This window comes from Balaenoptera musculus, chromosome 6, assembly GCF_009873245.2.
Source record: "Balaenoptera musculus isolate JJ_BM4_2016_0621 chromosome 6, mBalMus1.pri.v3, whole genome shotgun sequence".
Taxonomy (NCBI): Eukaryota; Metazoa; Chordata; class Mammalia; order Artiodactyla; family Balaenopteridae; genus Balaenoptera; species Balaenoptera musculus.
The window spans coordinates 32,134,851-32,159,155 of record NC_045790.1 but is presented as its reverse complement, the minus strand read 5'-3'; the positions used below and the strand labels follow the sequence as shown (position 1 = coordinate 32,159,155).

The 24,305-nt window shown below is 42.2% G+C and overlaps 1 protein-coding gene across 1 annotated transcript in view; it reads right to left on the bottom strand.

Annotated features, from left to right (window-relative positions):
- Positions 1-18,476: 18,476 nt before the first annotated feature.
- AGTPBP1 (ATP/GTP binding protein 1) overlaps positions 18,477-24,305 on the bottom strand; it is a 180,075-nt gene continuing 174,246 nt past the window's right edge. Inside the window, 1 exon segment of the mRNA XM_036856416.1 lies at positions 18,477-19,366. Within this exon segment, the coding sequence (XP_036712311.1) occupies positions 19,189-19,366 (178 nt within the window). The 3' untranslated portion in view covers positions 18,477-19,188.

Sequence of the window (24,305 nt, the reverse complement as noted above, 5' to 3'; positions counted from 1 at the left end):
ACCTGACCTGAGTCTTTGAGGTTCATGATTCTAGAGCCTCTAGGTTGGACTGGAACATTCTGGCCACGGTCAGCTGGCAGGATAGGATCAAGAGCTAGTCAGAAGACAGGCGTTTGACTGACAAGCCCAGATCAACACCAGGACCAGTGGGCCGGGCAGCCCTCCTAAACCAGTTGCCCTGAACGAAACTGGCAGAACCTTCAGCAAGCGCGGAAGTGGTTTCCCTCAGAGAACCACAGAGGCTGCCAGGGATCTGAGGGAAGGGCTTGGGGGGGAGGCCTGACATTTGGAAACAGGGCTGATCCCTTTAAACTGAACAAACCCCAGGTGGCAGGGAGACACCAAGAAAGGTGGTTCTGGACGTTCTGTAAGGTGGGCAAGAGGGTGATTGTGGCTCACCTTGAACGTTACAGGAAGACATCACGCCCGTCACACCGCTCCTGGGTCTGTGCCCCAAGCTGGTCAAGTAGGTCATTCAGGTTACACCCCGTGCCTCACACTCAGCCTGCAGTAGAGAAAGACTGGGTGTCCCCTGCTGGACTTCTTTCCACTCCAAAGACTGAGTGCCTTGCCTGCTTCTGGGGAAAGGGGTGTCGACTGCAGAAACGAGCCCCATTGAGGGTCACCAGGGAGCGCACAAGACGCCTGGTCAGATTCGAGCTTCAGATAAACAATGAATAAGTTCTTAGTGCAAGAATGCCCCAAATATCACACTGCTGTTTATCTGAAATTCAGGTTTGACCGGGCATCCTATCTTTTTGTCTGCTAAACCTGGCGGCCCCAGTCTCACTGCAGAATCTGCTGTGGGCCTGTTTTCGTTGTATTCTTCCCATGCACCGTACACAGCCCTCTGCCCTCTTCCCGTGAATCAGAGGAAGTGGTTGGGCTGAGCAAGGATGAGGGTCCCTACCGTCATGGGTGTGATTTTTTTATTTAGTCAGGAGGGGAGGAGGATATAAAAGAATTGATGCCTTAGGAAAATAGGTTTGAAGACCCAGGAGGCCCACGGAAGCTGTGGACTTGAATTCCTACCATTCTTTGTGCCCTGCTAAGCCCTGGGGCAACTTAATGATCCCATCTGTTATGTTTTTCTTTTTGAATCTTTTTTTCCCCCAAAACTTAAATGAACAGTAACCAGGGCCCAAAGTCCCATAACCAAGCTGTTCAGTCACCTGCTAACTGCCCCTGGTGGGGGCTTCACACCCACACAAATGTCCCTGTCCATCCCACATCCACATCAGAGATGACCAGCTGGGAGGAGGCGTGGCTGGCCCTCCTGTGAGAGCAGAGGTGGGGTGGCCTGAAGGTCTGAAGGGCGTGCACCCTGTGGGAAGCTCTCCTGGCCGCACCTCCCTTTGCGTCCTTGGGCCAGACCCAATGCACCAGCTGGTACAACTGTTTTTGAGCATCATCATGCCCAGGGCCAGCAGGAAATAGTGCCCAGCAGAAGAGCCTGCTTGAGTCTGTGCAAAGGCAACAGGAGACCCCAGCCTGGGGAGGCCGGCCTCATATAACACTGACCTCCAGAGCCAGGCCGGCCCCAGGGACCTTCGCAGTGCAGGCCATCACCAGCCTGCTCTCCTCCTGAGCCACCCCCACCCACCCATCTCTCCCAAGGGTCCCAGGACAGGAGGAGAAGCCCCAGTTTTGAAGGGGCTTTAAGGAACATCTATCTTCTCCCACTTCCCATCTCTGTCCTCATCCCTGCCTGCATCCCTGCAGAGACGGGGAACTCACTCCTCCTCAGTCAGCATATTCCCCCCTCCCCCCCATTCATCTCCTTACATTGAGTCCAAACCCATCAGTGCTCACACGTTCACCCAGACCCCACAGGGGCCCATCTAGAGCCCTGCAGTCCTTCTACTATACGAAACCTGTACCAGTTTATTGAGCAGTTCTCAGCTCTTTGGGGGTACAAGCATGAAACAGTTTTGTTTTTTGCCAAAGATTTTTTTATTGAGGTATAACTGACATATAACATTATATTAGTTTCAGATGTACAACATGATTCAATATTTGTATATATTGCAAAATGATCACCACAATAAGCCTAGTTAACATCTGTTGCCATACATAATTACTAAAAATTTTCTTCTTGTGACGAGAACTTTTTTTTTTTTTTTTTTTAATTTATGGCTGTGTTGGGTCTTCGTTTCTGTACGAGGGCTTTCTCTAGTTGCGGCAAGCGGGGGCCACTCTTCATCGCGGTGCGCGGGCCTCTCACCATCGTGGCCTCTCTTGTTGCAGAGCACAGGCTCCAGATGCGCAGGCTCAGTAGTTGTGGCTCACGGGCCTAGTTGCTCTGCAGCATGTGGAATCCTCCCAGACCAGGGCTTGAACCCGTGTCCCCTGCATTAGCAGGCAGATTCTCAACCACTGCGCCACCAGGGAAGCCCGATGAGAACTTTTAAGATCTACTCTCTTAGCAACTTTCAAATATACAATACAGTATTATTAACTATAGTCACCATGTTATACTTACATCCCCAGGACTTACTCATCTTATAACTGGAAGTTCGTACCTTTGGACCCCCTTCACCCATTTTGCCCACCCTCCATCCCCGCCTCTTGCAACTACCAATCTGTTCTCTGTATCTATGAGCTTGGTTGTTCTTTGTTGTTTTAGATTTCACATATAAGTGAGACCACACAGCATTTGTCTTTCTCTGTCTGACTTATTTGTAATAGGGAAGAACAAATCTGACTCCATATTAGATCTGTTCCTTTTCCTGTGCTTAGTCATGCTGGCTTAGCAACTTTTGTAAAAGAATGTTGCCATAGCCTGAAATATACAGGATAGCCTATTCTCAGGGCTCTGACCTTTGAGTCCGTTCATATAGAGATAAAAAGTTGCAGAACAGAGAATAACATTTGTCATGTTGGAGGTTTACCGGAATATCGTGACCTGACATATGTGGACAGCTGCAAGAGCAAAGGATTCCGACTTCAAGAAGTTTGCAACAACTAAGTTTGCACGCCCCTCCCTCACCTGGCCTTTGAAAGTGCCTTGCTGAAACCCTTCAGAGAGTTCGGGGTTTTCTGGGCATGAGCCAGCCATCTCCTTGCATGGCCCTGCAATAAACCTTTCTCTGCTCCAAACTCAGACGTTTTGGTTTGTTTGGCCTCACTGTGTATCGGGCACATGAACTTGCGCTCCGTAACAATTTCACGTAACATAATGGTCAATAATTATTTTCAATTATACTGTGTCAAATCTCCCATTTCCTTCCCTCAATGACATTTTGAGTTCATACATATATTTAACTTCGAATTTGATCCAAGCCTCATCTTCTCCCTCCTCCAGTGCTCACTCGAGGGAGACCCTGAGCACATGCAGGGGAGAGGTCGTGGTTGAAATTCGCATCACCCCTGGTCTTTGGGGCCATGCCCCTCCAGCGTGTTGGGGTGAGGAGCAGGGAGAGGCAAATGAGCAAGTGTTTCTTTAGTTCACTGGGTCCCACTGTAGCTTTCTTTCTGTTGGTTGCCTCTGCTTCTCGGACTGAGAGTTAGCGACAAGATCTGGTCCAGCTGTAAACCTCCTGGTTGGGTGGCACAGCTTTTCTGGCTCACGTCGAGGGGCTCTTGGTGCCCTCTGGGGGCAGGTGTTTCGGGAGGCCTGTGTCTGCAGGTTCCTCCTCATGGCACAGTTCCCTGCAATCTCCTAGTGCCCTCAGCTTGATACCCACCAGGGTTCTTGGCCTTCCCCAAGCAATAGAAATTGACCAGAGCCAGACAAGAAATTCAGGCAACGCTTTACTGGGGTCCCTGCTGCAGCAGTGGGTGGGGGGGAGCGAGAACAAACAACAGGTTCCCTTGCTTGCTCGCTCCCTGAGGCGTAGGGGTGTGTCCAGGGGTCAGACCGGAGGGGAGGCCTCGGTGTTTTGCCCACCCCTTAGGCGGTGTTGAGGGCTGGGGCCATGCTCAGTACCCTGCTTTTGCTCCCAACACCCTGTTTTTTGGCTCCTGGCTCTTCGGAATGGCAGTTCAGTTGGTTTTTGTTTTTGTTTTTGTTTGTTTTAGCCTTTTGTATCTTTTGGTCCAGAATTTGCCCCAACTGCGCATGCACACTGTTATTTTTAGTCCCATATAGTTTCTTTGTATTTCGTAGCTCGAGGAGAGGTGTGTCCAGGTACAAGCACTGCAGCACTGCAGCAAAGGGTCCCAGGTCCCAGGCCTGTCTCAGGCTCATGTCACCAGCATCCAGCCCACGGCCCTGGAGTAGGGCAGGCGCATCTGCTGGGTGGTGCCCTCGACGAGGACGCCGGAGAAGCATCTCCATGGCTGTTCCCACAGCTCCCCCTCCCTGGTGCACCAACACCTAAGCACCCCCGTCTCACCTTGCCTGTCCCGTCCACTGGCTCAGAGAACTCTGTTCACTGGTGATCTCATAGGTATCGAAGGCACAGGTGTGACCATGCTTAGTGAAAACAGCCGGAAAGTTCCACCTTCCTGATATTAAAAAGTTAAAATGGCCAAGGTCACTCCAACAGAATGTGACATTGTAGTAGATTCAAAACGCAAGGAAAATAAGACTACATGGCTGAGAGCACCGTGGAGGTGTGCAATTCTCTCTCTGTATCTTGAAAATGACTCCCCACAAATACGGACATAAAACTGGCTGAGCCATTCAAGCCCAACTGGGTCAGGCAACTTCCCAGAGCACCTGGCAGTTATGAAAGACAGTGCTGGGCTGCTTCGTGGTTTCATCTGCTATGTTTTTATCTCTTTTCCCCCCAAACTTAAACCAAACTGTTATTCCACATTGAGAATTCATCACACGGAAAGCCTTAAAATTCAACCCATCCTGCACAATTTGACTTTTCTAAATGAGGAGAGCATATTTTCCTCATTCTTGTACTCTCATGACTCAAAAGGGGTTAAAATAAACTTTCCATGCTCTCGCAATAAATAAAAAGCAGCACCTTGAAGCTGAAGCCAAACATGAAAACGTTTAACTCAAAAGCGAAAGGAAAGGTGGTTAGTGTTGTTTATCCAAAGAGTTGAGTTGCAGCTTCATTAGACACACACAGAACTCATCATGTGGGAGCTGGAAGGCTGGTGGGTTTTGTTTGTTTTCCCTCCTCTGGATTAGTTTTCTGTTGCTACACATTTAGCAGACTGAAATCACTCCAAATGTAGCAGATTAAAACAACACAAACATATTACCTCAGTTTCTCTCCGTCAGAAGTCTGGGCCCAGGAGTTTAGAGGGCTCTTCATGGCCTGAACCCACACAAGGCTGCAGGCAAGGTGTTGCCAGGGCTGTGATGCTCTGGGCACCAGCCGGCTTCCAAGTTAAACTTCATTTAAGTTGTTGGCAGATTTCCTTTTCCTGGAGAACTGGAGTCCCACTCCTTTGCTCTGGGCCAGGGTCGCTCCCAGCTTCTGGGGCCGCCCGCGTTCCTCGGCTCACGGTCTCCCCACTTCCATCTCCAAAGTCAGCGACGGGTGCTTCAGATCTCTCTGACGGACATTTCTGCCTCCTTTCTCTGAGTCCTCTGCCTTCCCCTTCTGCTTTTAAGGGTTCGTGTGATTACTTTGGCACATCCAAATAATCCAGGATAATGTCCCTATTTTGAAGTCAGCTGGCTGGTAACTTTAATTACATCTGCACAACCTTTCAGCAGTACCTAGATTAGTGTTTGACTGAATAACCAGGGAATGGGAATCCTGAGCGACATAACTAGCATTTTACTGATCACACTCTTCTTCCCTCCCATTTGCTAACTTGGTTTTTAGCTTAATTTTCTTCTTGCATAGATGGAGGTCCAAGCAAGTCTAATACAAATTTCACTTCCTTTCCACTCTTCTGATTTGGGGGGTATTGGGGTGGCAGCATCTCTGCCATGGCAGAAAAACCACTGGACTTACACACCACACAATCACATACCACATCACACACACCACACAGTCACATACCACACCACACACACCACATACAGACACATACCACACACACATACCATATACACACCCTACATACACACATATACCACATACACACACACACACACATCCTATGTGACTCATGCACATCTCTTAACGGGAGATCAGCTAGAAACTTTTAGATCAGGAAAAAAGATTATGAAAATGGTACCATTTGCTCAAATTACTTGGTTAATGAGGACATTTCTGTAAAGACAGGTATTTTCCACTCGCCCACAATGGGAGGTAGAGGGGCAAATGCTCCAGAGCGTGAGTGGCAGTCACCCAGATCTCTGTGAGGACTACCAGTAGGACGTGTCTCTATGTACGATCACTTTGCCAACGTTATCTGCCTTAGGTAAATATTCTGTCATGTGATTGCGTAAATTAAGGTGATTGCCTAAAATACCTTCCATTTATACATGTAACAGAAACCAGAAACACTTTGTGGAGGTTTGAACAACGTGCATGAGTAGACGAGGGGCTCCGCACTCTCCACTTCCCCATGCTGACCCTCCTTAGGGACTCACTCAGCAAACTCATTAATCAGGAATTTGTTTGCAGTTCTGGTGGGAAGGAAAATTATTTGTCAATTGCTGTAAGACCTGCTAGCCTCGGAGAACTGCACTCTGTGACATATTGACGTAGCCTAGAATCCTTAGTTGAAACGTCAAGATCCATAGTGCACATGCACTTGTTAAATCCAAACCCATGATGTCAGACAGAGCACAGGTAACTTTGGTGTGACTATCTCTGTCCGTTTTCCCTCCTGGACTATGGAGCAGGTTGCAGCAGGCCCTGGCTCAGAGGGAGGGTGGGCTTGTTTCTGATTTCCTAGTGGGCCTCTCACCCAGGGGCAGCTAGTGGCCTGAGGGATCTGGGGGTCAGCTACAAACTCATCCCCAAATAAGGGAGTTGAGAGGCAAACCTAAGAAACCCAACTGGTTGTTGGATCCAGAAGTGAAATCAGGGGTTGATACCCTCCCAATGATTCTTTAGCTTTCTAAAACATAGCACTAATCCCATTGCTTATTTGCTTAAGATCCATCTGTAGCTCCCCACTGACCTATGGAAACAAACTCCATAGCATAGCTTCCAAATCCTTTCATGACCAGAGCACCCCCCACCCCCCACCCCGCCTCTCCTCACCTTCCCACCTCCAGCCTCTGTGTGTCTTGTTCCCTCTGCTGGAACACCTGCACCTTCCCCCACCTGCTCTGCCTGCACTCCCCCCGCTGCCAGTTCCCTTCTCCACTTTTCAAGCCCCAGCATTCTTTAAGATCCAGCTGGGTCTCACATCCCTGCACGTTTCCCAGAGGCCCCTTTCGGGATTGGTCATTCCCGTGTGCCCTCTCGGCAATTTTGTCCCTTCTCCTGGCGTCATGTTCTGTCTTGCATCGCTGTTGTTTATTGAAACCATGCTTATCTCCTCCATGGGCTCCGAGTTCCTTGCAGATAAGAACCACGCCTTACTCCCTTTCTCGTTGCTTTCACTTACCACGGTGCCATACACATCGGTACTGAATAAAATTTTGACAAACGAATGAGTGAATGAATGCTCTCGATTAAGAGCTGCCAAACTCATAGGCAGATTTTCTATGTGTCTCAAATCCAAAGGCAGGTGGAAATTCTCCTCCAAGAATAGAACAATTAAATCACTGAGGCAATAAGAAAGAAAAACTTTTTTTTTTTTTTTGGATAGACCTACCAACAATAGAAAGTACAACTTGTAAACAAAGGATAGGAACATAAACATAAAGCTTTGAAAAAAAAGAAGAAAAATCAGTCCTGAGGTGCTTTGCTACAATTCTGAAAAATAATCAAAATCTTAACCAGTATTTGGGCAATGACTTGACATTTTGTGCCTTTCAAAATACAAAATGTACCAGCACAACTGCGGACCAATGATCAGACAACTAGTGTCACTGAAAAGTCCATTACCAAATCCCATCTGCCCAGATTTCTCATTTCACATGCGCTAACATCTTGCTGCTCTCCTATGCCACCACTTAAAAGCCTCATTATTAGGCATGGGGAGTGCATATTTGGATGGTAGAGTATTTGCAATTATCCTTTAAGGTGCTTCCCAGAGCTATAAAGTCAAAGCTATAAATGGCAAGATGGTTAATGTAACTGTCAACAGACTATGAAACAAGTCTGAAATTGAGTCAGTTCTGCTCAGCCTAAAATGATGTGCCAGCAGAGTGTACACATCAGAAAAGATTTGATGAGAGGGCGGTTCAAGGAGCAGAGTCAGAAAGCTGAGTGGCCTCAGGCAAGCCACTTAAGCTCTCTTGGACTGAATTCATCTTAAAAAGAGTGGGGGACTCAATGACCTCTGAGGGTCTTTTCAGCACTCAAGATTTTATGGAAGGACAGAAAATTTCTGAAATACTAAGTAGAATAAATGAGAGTCAAATGGCCCACCACCCACAGAGTTACACTATTTACTGAGCTGTTATTTTGTCCCGGGCTTTATACATGACACCCTACAAATCTGGGTTTCTATAACCTCACAAGTTGTAACAGTATTTGGTGAATTAATTAAATAGACAGTAAATTCTCCGCCCAACGCAAACTATTCCAAATTAGTAAAGTAGACCTATGAAAGGGCATCCTCAGCTCCATAAGTTATTTAAATCAGACTCTACTCAAACAACGATGTGAGTGACTCCGCAAGCCCACACCAGGCCCTGTGCCCCTCCCAGTGATAACCCTGATAAAGGGAAACACTCATTTTCCCAGGAATATTACCATCTAGTTTCATCAATAAGGACAACAAAATAGAGACATGCGTCTGACAAAGATGCAAAGGCTGAATTAGTCAGGTACTAAGAGCTGTTGGGTTTGCCCTGCTAGTGGTTCACTGACAAAAGTGTCTCCAATTTCCACAAATTCTAGTGACATTTTTGACCCCAAAGGAAGAGGCAATTTCTAGACAGTTTTAAGCAAGATACAAAGACGATAGACTATCTCTTGCTTTCCTTTCCTCTGTCATAAATGTGCATTATTATCTTGTGGGAATAGAGTGGACTAAATTCCTGAGTTGCATCATTTTCTTTCAGCCAATAGGTTGCCGCTCTTACTTCGGGTCTCTATAACCTCACCAGCTGTGATAGTAGTACTTGGTGAATTAATTAAATGGACATTAAATCCTCCACCCAATGCAAACTAATCCCAAGTTAGAAAAGTAGACCTATGAAAAGGCACCCCTGGTTCCTTTGAAAGAAGTCAGATAATTTGAAAGAATCCACAATTAATAAGATCCCAGGCCTCTGAAACTGGGACACAAAAAACAAACGTACTGTGGACAGCTGGCGAACACAGGGGTGGTGCTGATGAGCAGGGAGGCTAAAGATGAAAACAATCGTTTGAAAGATCTATGGAGAACTCGCACCTTGGGTGTTATTACATCTGTCCCTAGTAAGTTCCTAGGCAGGCGGCTTTGACTTGGGGTGGGGGCTATTTGAATATTAACATACCAAAAATGAAAGGTAAAGTCTTGCTCTGCTATGCCCAGATTCTACCCCTATGTCATCCTGTGTGGACTTGTAAAATAACACAATTTTTGAAACAACTTTCCACTTCTCTAAGTCTGCAAAAGTAAGTTTCATTGTTGCTGCACAAGTTGACACTTGCATATGATGCAAAACTGCCCTGTGAGTCACAGCCCTGTCACTGCCCCTGATTCTGCATTTTTCGGCCCATTGATTTTACTCATTAGAGTCCATGACTGTCTCCATACACAGCCCCCCTTGCACTACCTGTACAGTGGATCCCAGGCAGGTGCCTAAGGGGTAATGGACACGCTGTAAAGTGTGGCACTTCCCTCAAGAGGGAACTCTCACAATCCATCTTTATTAATCAATGGTTTCTCATCATGTTGATCCTCTAGATTTATAAACAAGTAGCACAGGAGATATTTTAGACATATATATATAATTATTATATAATTGTATATATATAATTATATAATAATTATATATATACAATTATATAATAATTATATATATATAATTTTTCTCAGGACCTGCTTTTTTCTTTCCTTTTAACAACAACAAAAGGTTTATGATGGGTATAATTGGGGAACTGGACCATGTAGTGGCTGAATTGCTATCTGAATTCCATCACGCTTACCCACAAGGAGGCATATGACGGGGGACAGCCCATAAACAGAGCTACTCCTGGGAAGTTAAATGTGACGGCCATCCTGCTACAGTTCCTGAGTTAGCGAGGGTCCTGAGATTGGACTTAGAAGCATTGCACGATACCTGTTCCTTGAGGGTATAAGCAAATTGGCAGGCCCATGTAAATAAGCCATGCTTGAACCATACTGGCCATGAAATGTACTCCCTGGTGAGATACTGTGGAATCTGGGATGACAACTTGTAAAACCCCCAATGCCAGTTCTTTTTTTGTTGTTGTTGTTGTTTATTTATTTATTTATTTATTTATTTATTTATTTTTGGCTGTGTTGGGTCTTCATTTCTGTGCGAGGGCTTTCTCTAGTTGTGGCAAGTGGGGGCCACTCTTCATCGCAGTGCGCGGGCCTCTCACTATCGCGGCTTCTCTTGTTGCGGAGCACAGGCTCCAGACACGCAGGCTCAGTAGTTGTGGTGCACAGGCCTAGTTGCTCCGCGGCATGTGGGATCCTCCCAGACCAGGGCTCGAACCCGCATCCCCCGCATTAGCAGGCAGATTCTCAACCACTGCGCCACCAGGGAAGCTCTAATGCCAGTTCTTAGTAGTCACTTTCCTGCTTGACTTGAATAAGAATCAACTGATTTTCCAACATTTATTAGTTGTGTGATCTTTAGCAAGTTAGTTTCCACATCTGTGAAATGGGGATAATAGTACCTGTCATAGGGTTGTTGTGAAGATTAGACATACACATAGTACATAGATTGGTGCCTGTAGCATTGTAGGCACTCTGCAAATGCTAGCCTTTATTATCATCAAAGCGAAAAGCATTATTTTATTCACTCCAAGTATAGGACAGATCAACGTGCTTTGGAGTGGTCTTACTAAAAGGTTTTGTAAATTTAATGGGCTTACTTGGAAAGATATGTGAAACTTTCCGCGTCACATTAATTAGAAGTAAAGCAATGTAGAAGAGTCCTAGAAATCTCTTCCTGTTCAGGATGCTTATGCTTTTGGGTTTGGTATACAAACCCTAGGAATGACCCATGGTGGATGTCTTCTACAATGCAAGCAAGAGTGCACCTTGTCAAAATGGTACAGCAGCAGTTACCCAGCTTTCCAGTTGATACTATGGCACTCACACCTTTAGAATTACCAAAACTTGAGGATGATGCAAGCCAAATTTAACCAGCCAATGAATAAAAAAGTCTCTATAAAAATTTGGTCAAGGGGCTTTCCTGGTGGCACAGTGGTTAAGAATCCACCTGCCAATGAAGGGGACACGGGTTTGAGCCCTGGTCCAGGAAGATCTCACATGCCGCAGAGCAACTAAGCCCATGCGCCACAACTACTGAGCCTGCACCCTAGAGCCCATAAGCCACAACTACTGAGCCCACATGCTATAACTACTGAAGCCCGCACATCTAGAGCCCGAGCTCTGCAACAAGAGAAGCCACTGCAGTGAGAAGCCCATGCACCGCAACGATGAGTAGCCCCCGCTCGCTGCAACTAGAGAAAGCCCGTGCACAGCAACGAAGACCCAATGTAGCCAAAAGTAAATAAATAAAATAAATAAATTTATTTTTTTTAAAAAAAGAACATGCTATGGACTATACTTAAAAAAAAAAATTTGGCCAAGAACGCAATCATAAACTAATACAAATATAAAGCTGGAGTGTTTAGGTTATCTTATTCTTGTTTTGTATTATAAAAATGCTATATTCCTCTAACTAAAATTCAATCTAGAAAAACAGGTAATTGTGGGCTTATTTCTAAAGCTTATTTGTTGGCCCTGTCAGTTAAAGTGATAATGCAGTTACAGAATAAACTATCTTCCCAGTAAAAACATAAATTCTTTAAAGAAAACAAAACAAAAATGTACTTTAGGTTAAGTCTATGAGACAAAATGTACTCTAGGTAAGTATGTTAGACAAAATTCTTTTCCCTCACCATCACAGGTATAAAAGCAGCCTTGAGGGAAAGCAGAAAAGACAGAGAAAGGCTTGTACTAAACCATTACCTGTTTTGTTAAACATAAAAAAGACTCCAGGGTCTTTTTCCTTTAATGTATATATATATATAATGGTTAGAAACAAAAACTGGATGGACCGCCCTCCTCCTAACCACCCATAAAAATACTGATTTGGAAAATAGGAGAATCATTCCATGGGCGAAAAAAGAAAATTTTTCCATTGAGAACGTTTTCATGAAGCACCCAAGAGAGTGCTTCACACACACCCGATACTGTCAGGTTTCGCTCTGCCCACACACCTTGGGGACCCTGTGGTGCGTAGTGATAAAACAGTTGCATATTTTTCCAGCATCATCAAACTATCTACACAAGGCTGGCGGGGACGGCTCGTTTGCAGAGGTGGCACAGGCCGCCGATTACTCTCTGGGAGAGAAGCACAGAGTGGTCGGCAAAGGGGCCGAGGGCGGGTCTGAGCCCCAACTCTGCTATATACTAGAAGTCCAGGTAAGTCATATGGCCTCTCTAAGCCCCACGTTCCTCACATATTAAATTGCAATGCTAATGTATCTGTTTATTTATAGTGCTTTCGTGATGCTCAAATGAGGTAACTTTTAGGAAAGCACTTCTTAAAGAGCTGTTGAAATGCTTTTTTTTTTTTTTAATTATTTATTTATTTTTGGCTGTGTTGGGTCTTCGTTGCTGTGCGAGGGCTTCCTCTAGCTGAGGCAAGCGCGGGCCACTCTTCATCGTGGTGCGCGGGCCTCTCACTATCGCAGCCTCTCTTGTTGCGGAGCACAGGCTCCAGACGCGCAGGCTCAGTAGTTGTGGCGCATGGGCTTAGTTGCTCCGCGGCATGTGGGATCTTCCCAGACCAGGGCCCGAACCCGTGTCCCCTGCATTGGCAGGTGGATTCTCAACCACTGCGCCACCAGGGAAGCCCTGAAATGCTCTTTAATCTATGAATCTTGTGTGGATGAAAGGCAGGGATCTGTAGTTCCAATCAGTGGGTGGATGGAAATTGGTAACTGAGTAATATTAAAACTTCATCCCATTATATTTGCTCATTGGTCTAACTGATGTAACTCAACAAAGGGATCTCTGTTCCCTCGCAGCTTGCTCCCTGGGTCCATCTTGTTATATGATGCACCACTGAGGAGGTATTCACTTTCAATATTAATATTTCACAACATTTGTGTCCTCCATTATTACTACAGAGAACTTTCAAGATGCTGGAAAGTCAGCTCTTGGGATAATATTCTTTCTGAACAAACCAATAACAGGTCTCATCACTGGAGGAAATAATTCCTGAGTTTCAAGTAGGCAATGACAAAAATATGTCGTTTCTGGCCCAGTAAACTTTTCTGGCAGACACAAAATAAAAATGAGTTTGTCTGACATGTTTGAGTGGATATCTGCTGGTCTTGCCTTCCCAGAGTGTCTCTTCCTTTTAACATCTCTTAGGACATATGCTTTGGGTGGAGCCACCCCTTCAGGGATGGACACTGAAGGTTGCTGGGTTTTCAGGTAGGTTTCAGACATACACACCTGTGTAACAGACATATCTTTTCCAGTAACAGAAAATTCAATTTTAAACAGCCTACACTTTGAAGGTGATTTATAACTGACGCAATTGAGATTTCACATACAGCTTGACACAGGGCTCAAGTGAGAGAAAGATGCAGTTTCCCTCAATGTCTTGCCTCTGTTCCTTCAACATTGGCTGTCTCGGGCACGCTCTCCTCTCAGGGCTGTATGGTGGCCGTCAGCAGTATATCTTTCCTTACCAAGACAGGGTCTTTGTTCCAGCACTACCTTCGCAAGTCCCGACAGTCATTCTGTTTGGATTGCCTTAGATGGTGTGCCCGCCCCAGATGCTCAGCAGAAAGAACAAGCTGGCTGGCTCGGCTCAGGTCATGGGCTCCACTCCTGAAGTGGGTACCTCAGAACACACAGATCTTGAAGGCTGGTTAGGGCAAAGGGGAGACTGGATGTGTGCCCACAGCATCCTGTAAGTGATCTGGGTTAAAAAGTGGTGTCGTTTTTGATATTTTTTCATCTTGTGTAGCTCTTCAGGAGGGGGAAATAAAGGTTGGCAAAGGTAGTTATCATTGGACATTCCTCTATAGTAAATACAAATTATACTCCTTTAACAGCAAAATTTTTAGATTCCGAAATTTATCCTATCCAGTTCATGCACTCTGTTTCAAGTGCCCACATTTTGAAAGAAAAAGAAAACAGATGAAATGTCAAACATTTCTAAGAATTAAAAGGAGGAAAACAGGAGAAAAAAACAGTCATAGATAATACAAAGAATAGGAAAGCATAAGTAATTTTAAAAAATAAGGACACTGTAAATAGAGTACATAACTTGACTTCACTATTTTACTATGAGCACTGAACATGAAAATACATTTTCAGTCTTAAAATTCTCTACTTAATTACACCTTCAGCTAGAGAAAAAAAGCTTGCAGAGAAGTCAACGTATTTTCAAAGGTGTAGACTTTACATTTATTTATTAAACACTAGCCTTTCCACTTTAATTTCCAATAATGAGCATCTTTGCCTTTTATAATTTCTTCACATTTGCCATTTATCACAGATCTTTATGTGGCCTAAAAGTACACTAAAAATATTTGGAAGATCAGCATCATAATTACCCCGACCGGATTTTTCCTGCTGCTCACCTCATCTTCGCTGGGCACTCTATCAATGGTGTCTTTGAGATGGAGAGTAGAATCCAGTTGATATTATAAAAATAAACCTTCCTAAATATTTGGAGCCATATCTCTTCAGCCCTTTAAAGCTGTCTGGGTTTACAGGTAGGAGGGCACTACAAATCCATTTCCACTTCACAGGGCTGAGTATGCTGTGTGAAGATGCACATCCACAGAGACCCCTTCAGTACTCACCAATGTCAACCATGTCCCAGACTCCCAAATACCACTGTGACTGGCCTGCATGATGCCTCAGATGCCACCATAACAGGGCCATTCACTTAGATTTAGGTACTGCATGTTTGGCAAACTCAAATTGAAAAACAGGTTGAATGACTCAATGCCCCCAATGCTCTAAAGACTTGATCAGATTTGACAGAGGGTGCCAGCAGGTCCAAGAGCCTGAGTATAAAGAAGGCTTATGAGGTAGAATGGGCAGAATAAATGGCCATGGGCCTAAGTTACTGTTCAGGGTCTAGAAAGAGGAGGCCACCACAAAGGCAGACCAGTATAGGTAAGTAGAAGTGCTTTATAAATATTATTAATAGCTGAAAACAACTGAATTGTAACATGGCGAGGACTAAATCTTCAAAACACTAACGCTCATAAAGAAAATGAGACTTTCTTCTTAGTTTCCTTTTTTCTATGCAGGAATTTGAATATGCTTTAACCAGAGAAATATTTACTTAATAATTAATGACAATATTCTGTCATGTAAAGTAGAATAGCCTTTCAATTAAAATATTGCTTCAACATGTTTTTTGCTAATGGAGAGAACTAGGGTTTACATACAGCTACTAAACTTTCACCAAAATAAGAGAAAAATTCACTGATTTTCAATTAATATTTTGTAATGATTAAAATACATATGCGAAAACGAAAAGATTCATAAAGATACATTTATAGTTTCATTACAGTAATTTATTTCTGGATCATGCACAAAAACAATTCCATTAGTACACTTATTGTATGATCCATTTCAGTGCTTATATTAATATGATCATCTTAATTTGGATACTTGAAATTCAGAAGTATCATATCCACTGCGGTTCATATGTTCTCCAAAGTGGAACTCCAGCTTAGTTATTTGTAATTAGGATTCAGACAAATGTCCATGTTTCTAAACACCACACAAAAACTGGCAAAAGTGGCAGAGACTGATTAAGAAAGATACTTAAATGCAGAACAAAATCCTGTATTCAAACAACACTATGACTGCAATAAAGGAAAAGCCATTGTGAACCATAGGTTTTTGCCAGACAAATTTTATAAGCTCAAGAAAGACCGACCCTCGAGCTTTTAATATTCCTCATTTTGGGGGGAAAGGCAAAGAACAGCATCTCCTTCTTTGGTAAGAATATGAGGCTAGTTGTCAGGAGACCTGGGCTAAAGCCCTGGCTCTGTCCCTCAGTGACCCTGTGACCTCACCTGATCTCTGCCTATTTTCTCGATTCTGCAGATTAGCTTGATGTAACTCATCCTTGGTGCTGAGAAACTGCGATGCTGAAAGAGCATCAGGTCATACCAGTGACTCTCACAGTGTGGCTCCTGCAGCGTCACCACCTGAGAATTTTTAAGAAATGCAAATTTGGGGGTCCCACCTCAGATCTACAGAATCAGTAATCTGTGTTTTGAGAAGCAAGTCCAGGTGATTCTGATGCACACAATATATACCGTATAACCAGGGGTCCACAACTCCCAGGCCGCAGACCGGTACTGGTCCTTGGCCTGTTAGGAACCGGGCCGCACAGCAGGAGGTGAGCGACGGGTGGGCGGGAGAGCCAGCAAAGCTTCACCTGCCACTCCCCATCGTTCCCCATCGCTTGCATTACTGCCTGAACCATCCCCCACCCCCACCCCCACCCCCGGCCCGTGGAAAAACTGTCTTCCATGAAACCGGTCCCAGGTGTCAAAAAGATTGGGGACCGCTGCTGTATACAGTTTGAGAACCACTGCATTAGATCAAAACTACAGTTAAGAAATTCACAGCTACAAATTCAACGTAAATTCAATAAATCTAAATTCCATAATAGACTCAGTTTATCAGCCACATTAATTTTCAGGATTATGGCACTGAAGGCACCTCAATCATTCTTTGAAAATCTAAAAAGACATAGCCACAAAGGTAAAATTTAGGGCCTTTTTAGCTACAAATAGCCTATGAAACTTAGTTTTACCCCTCATTAGGAAAGTTAGGATTTTAAAGTATTTCTTACTTTTCCAAAGCTATTTATTGTTAAAGAAAAAAGTCATTTCCTAACTATAAAGACTTTCTCTTCAATCTTGTGAATAATTATTTAATAAAAGGCATATTCAGGTTTGTAAATATACTAAAAGATATGCCTGATCTATAGAAAATATTATAGCAGTACATAAGGGGTTTTTACACTGCTAACATAAGAAACACACGTTCTGAGTTATTCTGCACATTCTAGTAGCCGCAGTTGCCTTGGTTTTTAATGTCTAGTTTTGTAAGATCCAAGAGAAGTGCACATACAGACATTGTGGCTCCATAATCCACCCTCTGAAAATATTATAATTATATATGTAATTACTTTCCATATATAGAAATAATAAAATAACTTTATGAATTGTTAGATAAATTATTAAATAAATAATACTTTACCTTGCTAAGGTATCCTCATCTTTCAGGTCACCACACATTAAGAGGGCTGGTTCAGTTTCACAATCTATTTAGTCTTTATTTTCTGACATTAATAAGAATTAGGCTATTTAGGGAAAAGACCTCATTATCAAGGCCCCTTGCTATGTTTTTACACATGGTTCCTCTGACACCAAAAAGAAGCTACACTGTGGATGAAATGCCTCAAATAAAACAATGAAAATCATTGATTTGGAAAATGCAAAACTCTGAAAAATACTCTTTTATAATTTCTTTTCCATAATTACAGGTTTTTCAAAAAAGATTTTAAAAAATTCTCTTCCGGAATAAGTGAAGATAATGTGCCAAAACCAAAGCACCCGAGTCCTGGCAAGAGTCTGTTCTTAAGTTATCTTTTTGGATTTGTTTTGTTACAACAGAAACTTAGTTCTTAAAGCACTTATCCAAAGACCCTGGACTTGTTTTATTTTACTTGAGGACAAAGACATTCTTGCAGCAGGACAGCTTAAACTCAGGAAGATGTCACTACAAGAAAAGGCTGAAATTCACTGCCATCTTCTAGGACTCGGTTACCAGTGTCAGCATGCCCTGAATTCACTTTAGCACATCTAATAACAGCACAGCTCAGGAGGTGCTATATAAACTTCATATACATTTAACAATGGCTCATAGCCTCACTGAATTTTTAAAGCTTTTTAACAAACTGACTGCAGTGATAGACTTTAGGTGCAGCCATGAGACACAATTTTAGAGAAAAGGGCTGTTCAAGTATATTTTTTATGATAGATAGGTATACTTATGCTATAAAAAACTTAACACTAGGGCTTCCCTGGTGGTGCAGTGGTTAAGAATCTGCCTGCCTAATGCAGGGGACATGGGTTCGAACCCTGGTCCGGGAAGATCCCACATGACTTGGAGCAACTAAGCCTGTGAGCCACAACTACTGAAGCCCGCGTGCCTAGAGCCTGTGCTCTGCAACAAGAGAAGCCACCGCAATGAGAAGCCCACGCACCACAACGAAGGGCAGTCCCGGCTCACTGCAACTAGAGAAAGCCCGCGCACAGCAACAAAGACCCAATGCAGCCAAAGATAAATGAAAAAAAAAACAAAAAAAACTTAACACTAGTAAATTAAGCATTTTTTTTTACAAATTTTTGTCAATGTTTTCAGATGTCAGATTATCATAATATTCCCCCAAAGATTCTATAGACCAAATAATCTGAGCTGGTTAAAAAGAATGAAAAAATGAATGCAACATTTAATAGAGCTTTTATTTGTTCAACTTGGTAAATGTAGAATGTAATGGTTTCAAGGAAAACTCTGGAGTATTTCAGTCACAACTCAACAGTTAACATGATTTTGAAGAACAGTCTTATCTTCAATATCTACCCACCCTTACACAGACACATCTACAGGAATCCATGTACATACATATTAGTTTTCAACAACCCAGGATTCTCAACAACTCTAGAATTTAGATTTCATATTCTCACACACTTCAAAGTTATCCATTTGATGCAGGATATAACCATAAGGAGATAAAAATTCATGCAATGATACTCAGGTTTTGAAAAAGTAAATCCAATATTTGATACTTCAATGCTATGTAAAGTGCATTGAATATCTAAAATAAAACAAGTGCCAATTTCATCATGAATTAATAACATATTTATTGTCTTGAAACCAAACAGGCCCAAGCTGCTTTCTGTCTTTCTGAGTCACCTCTCTATACACTCATTGCTCTCAAACTTCCTGTGTAATGAAAACCAAGATATTTCATTTCTTCTTTGCAGTTCACAAGAGATGGCAAAGGGCTCAAGGTAGGTATGTTCTTGATAATTCAGAGTCAGAAAGTACTTCTTCTTGTGCAGAAGGTTCATAGTCTCCTGCACTTTCAGCCAATTCAATATCTAACTCATCATTACTTTCTGCACTGTAATCAACTTCTTCAAGGAATCGAGGTTCATCTTCATCCAAAACATAAGTGGTGGGGCTGTAGCCAAAGCACATGGAACACACAAGATTTCGTTAGTTTTCAAGGCTCTAATATAAGATTATTTGGCCATACTGGATTAACTTTGATTTCAATATAATACAAGTAATTTGGGTTAATTTTTTAAAATGTTACCCAAATGAACAAATTAAGAAATTTATAGTAGCCGAAATCTATTGCATTGATAATAAAGGGTGAAATGCTGATTTCTAATTATCTGACAAGAGTGTCAATATATATGCTACAATTAGATAGCTACAAAAAACAATGGACTCGCTCATTAGGTTACTTCTTTGAAGGATTCCATCAATTTGTAGACTCTAAAAGTGTATTTTAATCACTATAAATCAAGTAACAGATAATTTCAACCGGCTTTATAAGAAACTGTGCACTTATTCTAAGTCTGTAAACTGTGCACTTATTCTAAGTCTGTAAAGTAATTATTTGCCATGAAAACGGCCCATATACCCATCCTCACAGTTTCCACTGGTCAAGAATAAAAATGAAAAACAAGTGAACACTCCATACCCAGGTTAATTACTTTCCCTTAGGACACAGAAGAAGATATTTGCTAAAAGCACTAAGTGCTTCTAAATATTTCATTAGGCAGGCTGTTTGGGATTAAGACAACCCTTCCACTAGGGTAACATATTCTTTCCTCTTCAAAAAAATCACAGTATTCTGACTTCTCCACATTTGGGAGATTTTACACACACACACACACACACACACACCCATATCAAAGAAACACTACAGAAACATTTCAACGTCCCCATTTTGTGAGCAAAACGATCTTAGCTTCATATAGATATATGTTTGTTTATATCCCACCTACTTCCCATTGCTGATACAATTAAAAGCTATAAAATCAGACAATAAATGGGGAACAATAATCTTGTCAAATGAGCAGAGAAAGAGATGTTATTAGGCACCTAAAATGAAAGAATTCCTGCAACTGAATATTAAATTCAGTTCAGATATCTGGAAGTTTAAACAGGAAAGACAAGTTAATGGATTATATTGTTCTAATTTTCTGAGACAAGAAGGCAAAACTCATCTGGTGAGAGTATCTTTTTTCCTAGAATTGTTTTAATCTTGCTAATTAAGGAAAAGAGAATAACACATTGCAAAACTACCTTGATCTTGTATAGTAAACTTCCTCTTAAACGCTGAGAGCTTGCACCATGATACAGTAGTCCTGATAAATCAAGCTGAGTGGTTTGGAAGATTGTGTAAGACTTTACAATACATCTAACATTCACAAGAACAATTTCACCATTATGCAACTAAAATATCATCACTCTGCTAGGTTTTTAGAAAAAAAAAGTTGGATTAAAAAATTATTTGCCTTTAAAATGACAATTATACTCTTTCTTTCTTTTGAAAAACTGTTAATTCATTCCATCTTGACCTTGGTGTTTCAAATTCTCAGGGTGTCCCAGGGAAGCTAAATACTAAAAAATTAATCAATTTGAACAAAGGGAAAGAGTTTAAAGAAAAAGCCTAGTCTTATAAACTGTAAGTCAATAAGGAAACTGAAGGAGAGAAGTTAATTCAGGGACAATAAAGATGCCCAGGATCAAGCCACAGAAGCTTCCAGAAAACAAGGAGACTTGGAGCTGGCATCAGATGCTGGCAAGAACTTTCAGACAGAGAAGCACGACCTGGAAGGCAAGCTCCTGGAAATTTAGAAGAAATCCCACAATAAAGAACGTTCAGTGCTCTGGATACAGAAAATAATTTAAGACTGTAAGTTCTTGGTTTTGGCTTATTCATATGCCGCCTGTGACATGAACTCCATTCACGTTCTGGCATCACCCATTCTAAGAGCCAGGAGTGGACTTAGTTTCATATTCTTAGCCCACTGCTGTAACCCACACTGGCCCTGATATTTGACTCCTGTTTCTGTGGATCCTAACAAAATCATGTTCCTGGTCCAGCTTCATTAAGGACAACACTACAGCTGAAATATTCGGTATATCCTGCAATGGTAACGGGGCCATCAGTGCTAACTTATGGTGGGGAGGGGGGCAGAGGGGACAGGAGAGGTCAGTAGATCTGGGTTTAAGGAGCTAGAGGGATACCGAGATGAGGAAAGAGAAGGAAGAAAACAACCCCCATCGCTCACTGAAAGCAGCCTTCTTACTGTCACTTTAGATGCTCTTCTTTTATTAAAGCCCACGCTGCCCTTTCTCTATACACGCCCTTTGTACCCTGCACATTCTATCTGATGTTTCTCATATGCATTTGAAACCATCTATTGAGGGCCTGTCTTCTCAGTACTAAATCACAGGTGTCTCTTGGCACCTCCTGACGGTCGGCTCCCAGACTACCTGATACACTGTAGCCCTGAACAAATGTTTGCTGAACTCCATGAGAAGCCACAAGGTTGACAAGATCATCCATTTTCATATCACCCAATCCCAGTGATTTTACCTTAGTGAAAAAACTTAAGGCACAAGATCAATCCTAACAACTCAGCTTTACTTTTATTAATAATTCCAACATATGTTTTGAGCGCTTTACAACTCAGGAAGTTCCTGCACACACATGATCTCACAATAACCTTCACTTCAGAGAAAGACTAAGGTAATCTGCCCTAGTGTTATAAAACAATCCCTTTATATCACCAGACAGGAATTCAAATATTATTTTAATCATAAAAAAAGAAAGTCTAATTTTTTTTATTGGGGTATAGTTGTTTTACAGTGTTGTGTTTGTTTCTACTGTACAGCAAAATGAAGTAGAGTTCCCTGTGCTATACAGCATGTTCTCATTAGTTATCTATTTTATACATATTAATGTATACATGTTAATCCCAATCTCCCAATTCATCCCACCCCACCTTTCCCCCCTTGGTGTCTAATCAACATTTAATTATTTCCCATCACTACTACGTTGCTTTTCCCACCACTACTTCCGTGTTCCCCTCATTTTCTTCACATATGTTTACTCCTTTTGCCCTGTTTTTGTTTCATTCTAATAGCTGTTCCATATATACCTGCCTTAATGTCCTTCTATTCTGGATTTAGAAACATTTCATTCTAAAAGAGAATAGCATTTTAATTCAAAAACAAATCCTCCTCATGCTGCTTCAGGGTAAATATCAAAACTTTCCCCCAGAGGGCATTCTCACAGGACAAATCATTGAAATTCTCTGTTGTATGGTATTGTTATGATGTGGACAAGGTTTATAATTCTGCTTCATTCAGATTCAGAAGGTTTTCTGGCTATCCTTATGTTAAACTATTAGGCACTGCACAAAATTAAACCTAAAAAATTAAGTGTCTCCCTCAGACGTACACTCATCTGCTGCCATTACGGCTGTTCTGACATCCGAGACACCAGAGTGTAGACCCTCAGCTCTGTTACCTGTACAAGCACGGGGGACACATGGAGTCGGAAAGTCTGGGTTTGTGCCTCTACTCCTCTGTTAGCCAGCTGTGTGATCTTGAACAAGTCACTTACTTTCTCCAAGCACCGGTTTTTCTCAAGTGTAAAGCAGCCCCACCACCTCACAAAGTGGTCTGGCTCAAATTAGATAGTAAATGGGAAAGCATTTGAAACTCCTAAGCTGCACAAGTATAAAATGTTATTATGACATTAATAAAACCTGCCTTGTTAAAGAAAAAAGTAAATCAATCTTTCTCCATTCCTAAAGAGTCCAGGTGATGGGCTGCCCCAAGCCTAGCAGACTAAAAATGCTGCCTTACCTTTGTAACTCAGGATCCTCCCTTAACCCTGCACTCTTTTACAATTCTGAGACCAACCTTCCTGTTTTCAGACAGTAAAATTTTAAAATAAATAAATAAAGATACCCTGGGGGAGAATTTCTGAAACTTATTTACAAACAGAAAAATATTCCATTGCCCACATTGTCAGAAATTTGTGACTCGCTGACTGTGTCTTTCTTGTGTTGAAATGTTAAGTCTAAGGTGAAAGAAAATCTCTATCTGCACAAATATTGGAGAGTATTTACTTATATAATTTGATTCCTACCCTATATAGCCTCTACTAATATCACAAAGTTAACAAAATTATCCATAAAATACACAAATAACAACTTTTGTCAGTCTTAAGTGCCCACGGCATACATATAAGTACTTGCACACACATTCACACGCAACACACACACACACACACACACAGTGTACAGAATGTTTAAAAAGAGATTATCTATTTGGAAAAAAAAAGGAAAGTTAAGTTGCTAATTTACTGATACTTTGTTGGAAAAACAGTGTAACAGTTGCCTTTGGTTAACAGTTAAGTCACTAAACTCCAACTTAGTTTGCTATTGATCTAAAAACACTCCTTGTGCATAATGAGAGGGTTAAATGGTTAATTCCTAACTAATACAGGACAGCTCCAAAAACTGAAACCATTCCCTTTCAGTAATTTTGCTTAATCATTTGGAAGATGCAAGATATAAGGAAAGTACAGGGGAATTTTGGAGTTAGACGTGGATGCAATTCCTGGTTCTGTCAGGAATTACTACATGGATGACCTTGATAAATTCATCTCTGAGCCTCGATTTACACACATATGTAGAGGGGTTACAATTCCATCTGTCTCTGGTCATTCTCAGTAGAACATTAAATCTCTGAGATTAAAAAAAAAAAAAATCTCTGAGATAACAATCCAACTTAACAGAAATTCGGAATGGGCACGCGTGTTGGGGGTCCCAAGACCACCCCAGGTTTAGTGATTTGCTAGGAGATTTACAGGATTCAGCACGGAGTTGTATTCAAAGCTATGACTTATTACAGTGAAAGGATACAAAGAAAAATCAACCAAGAGAAAAGGTGCATGGGGCAAAGTCCAGAGGAACCAAGGGCAGGCAAGGGCAGTGGCTAAGAGGCAGTGTAGTCATCAGAGCTTTCAGCAATTTCAAAGAATGCAGGCAAAAATTGGAGTTCAGAGCTGCGAAGTTTTCCTGAAG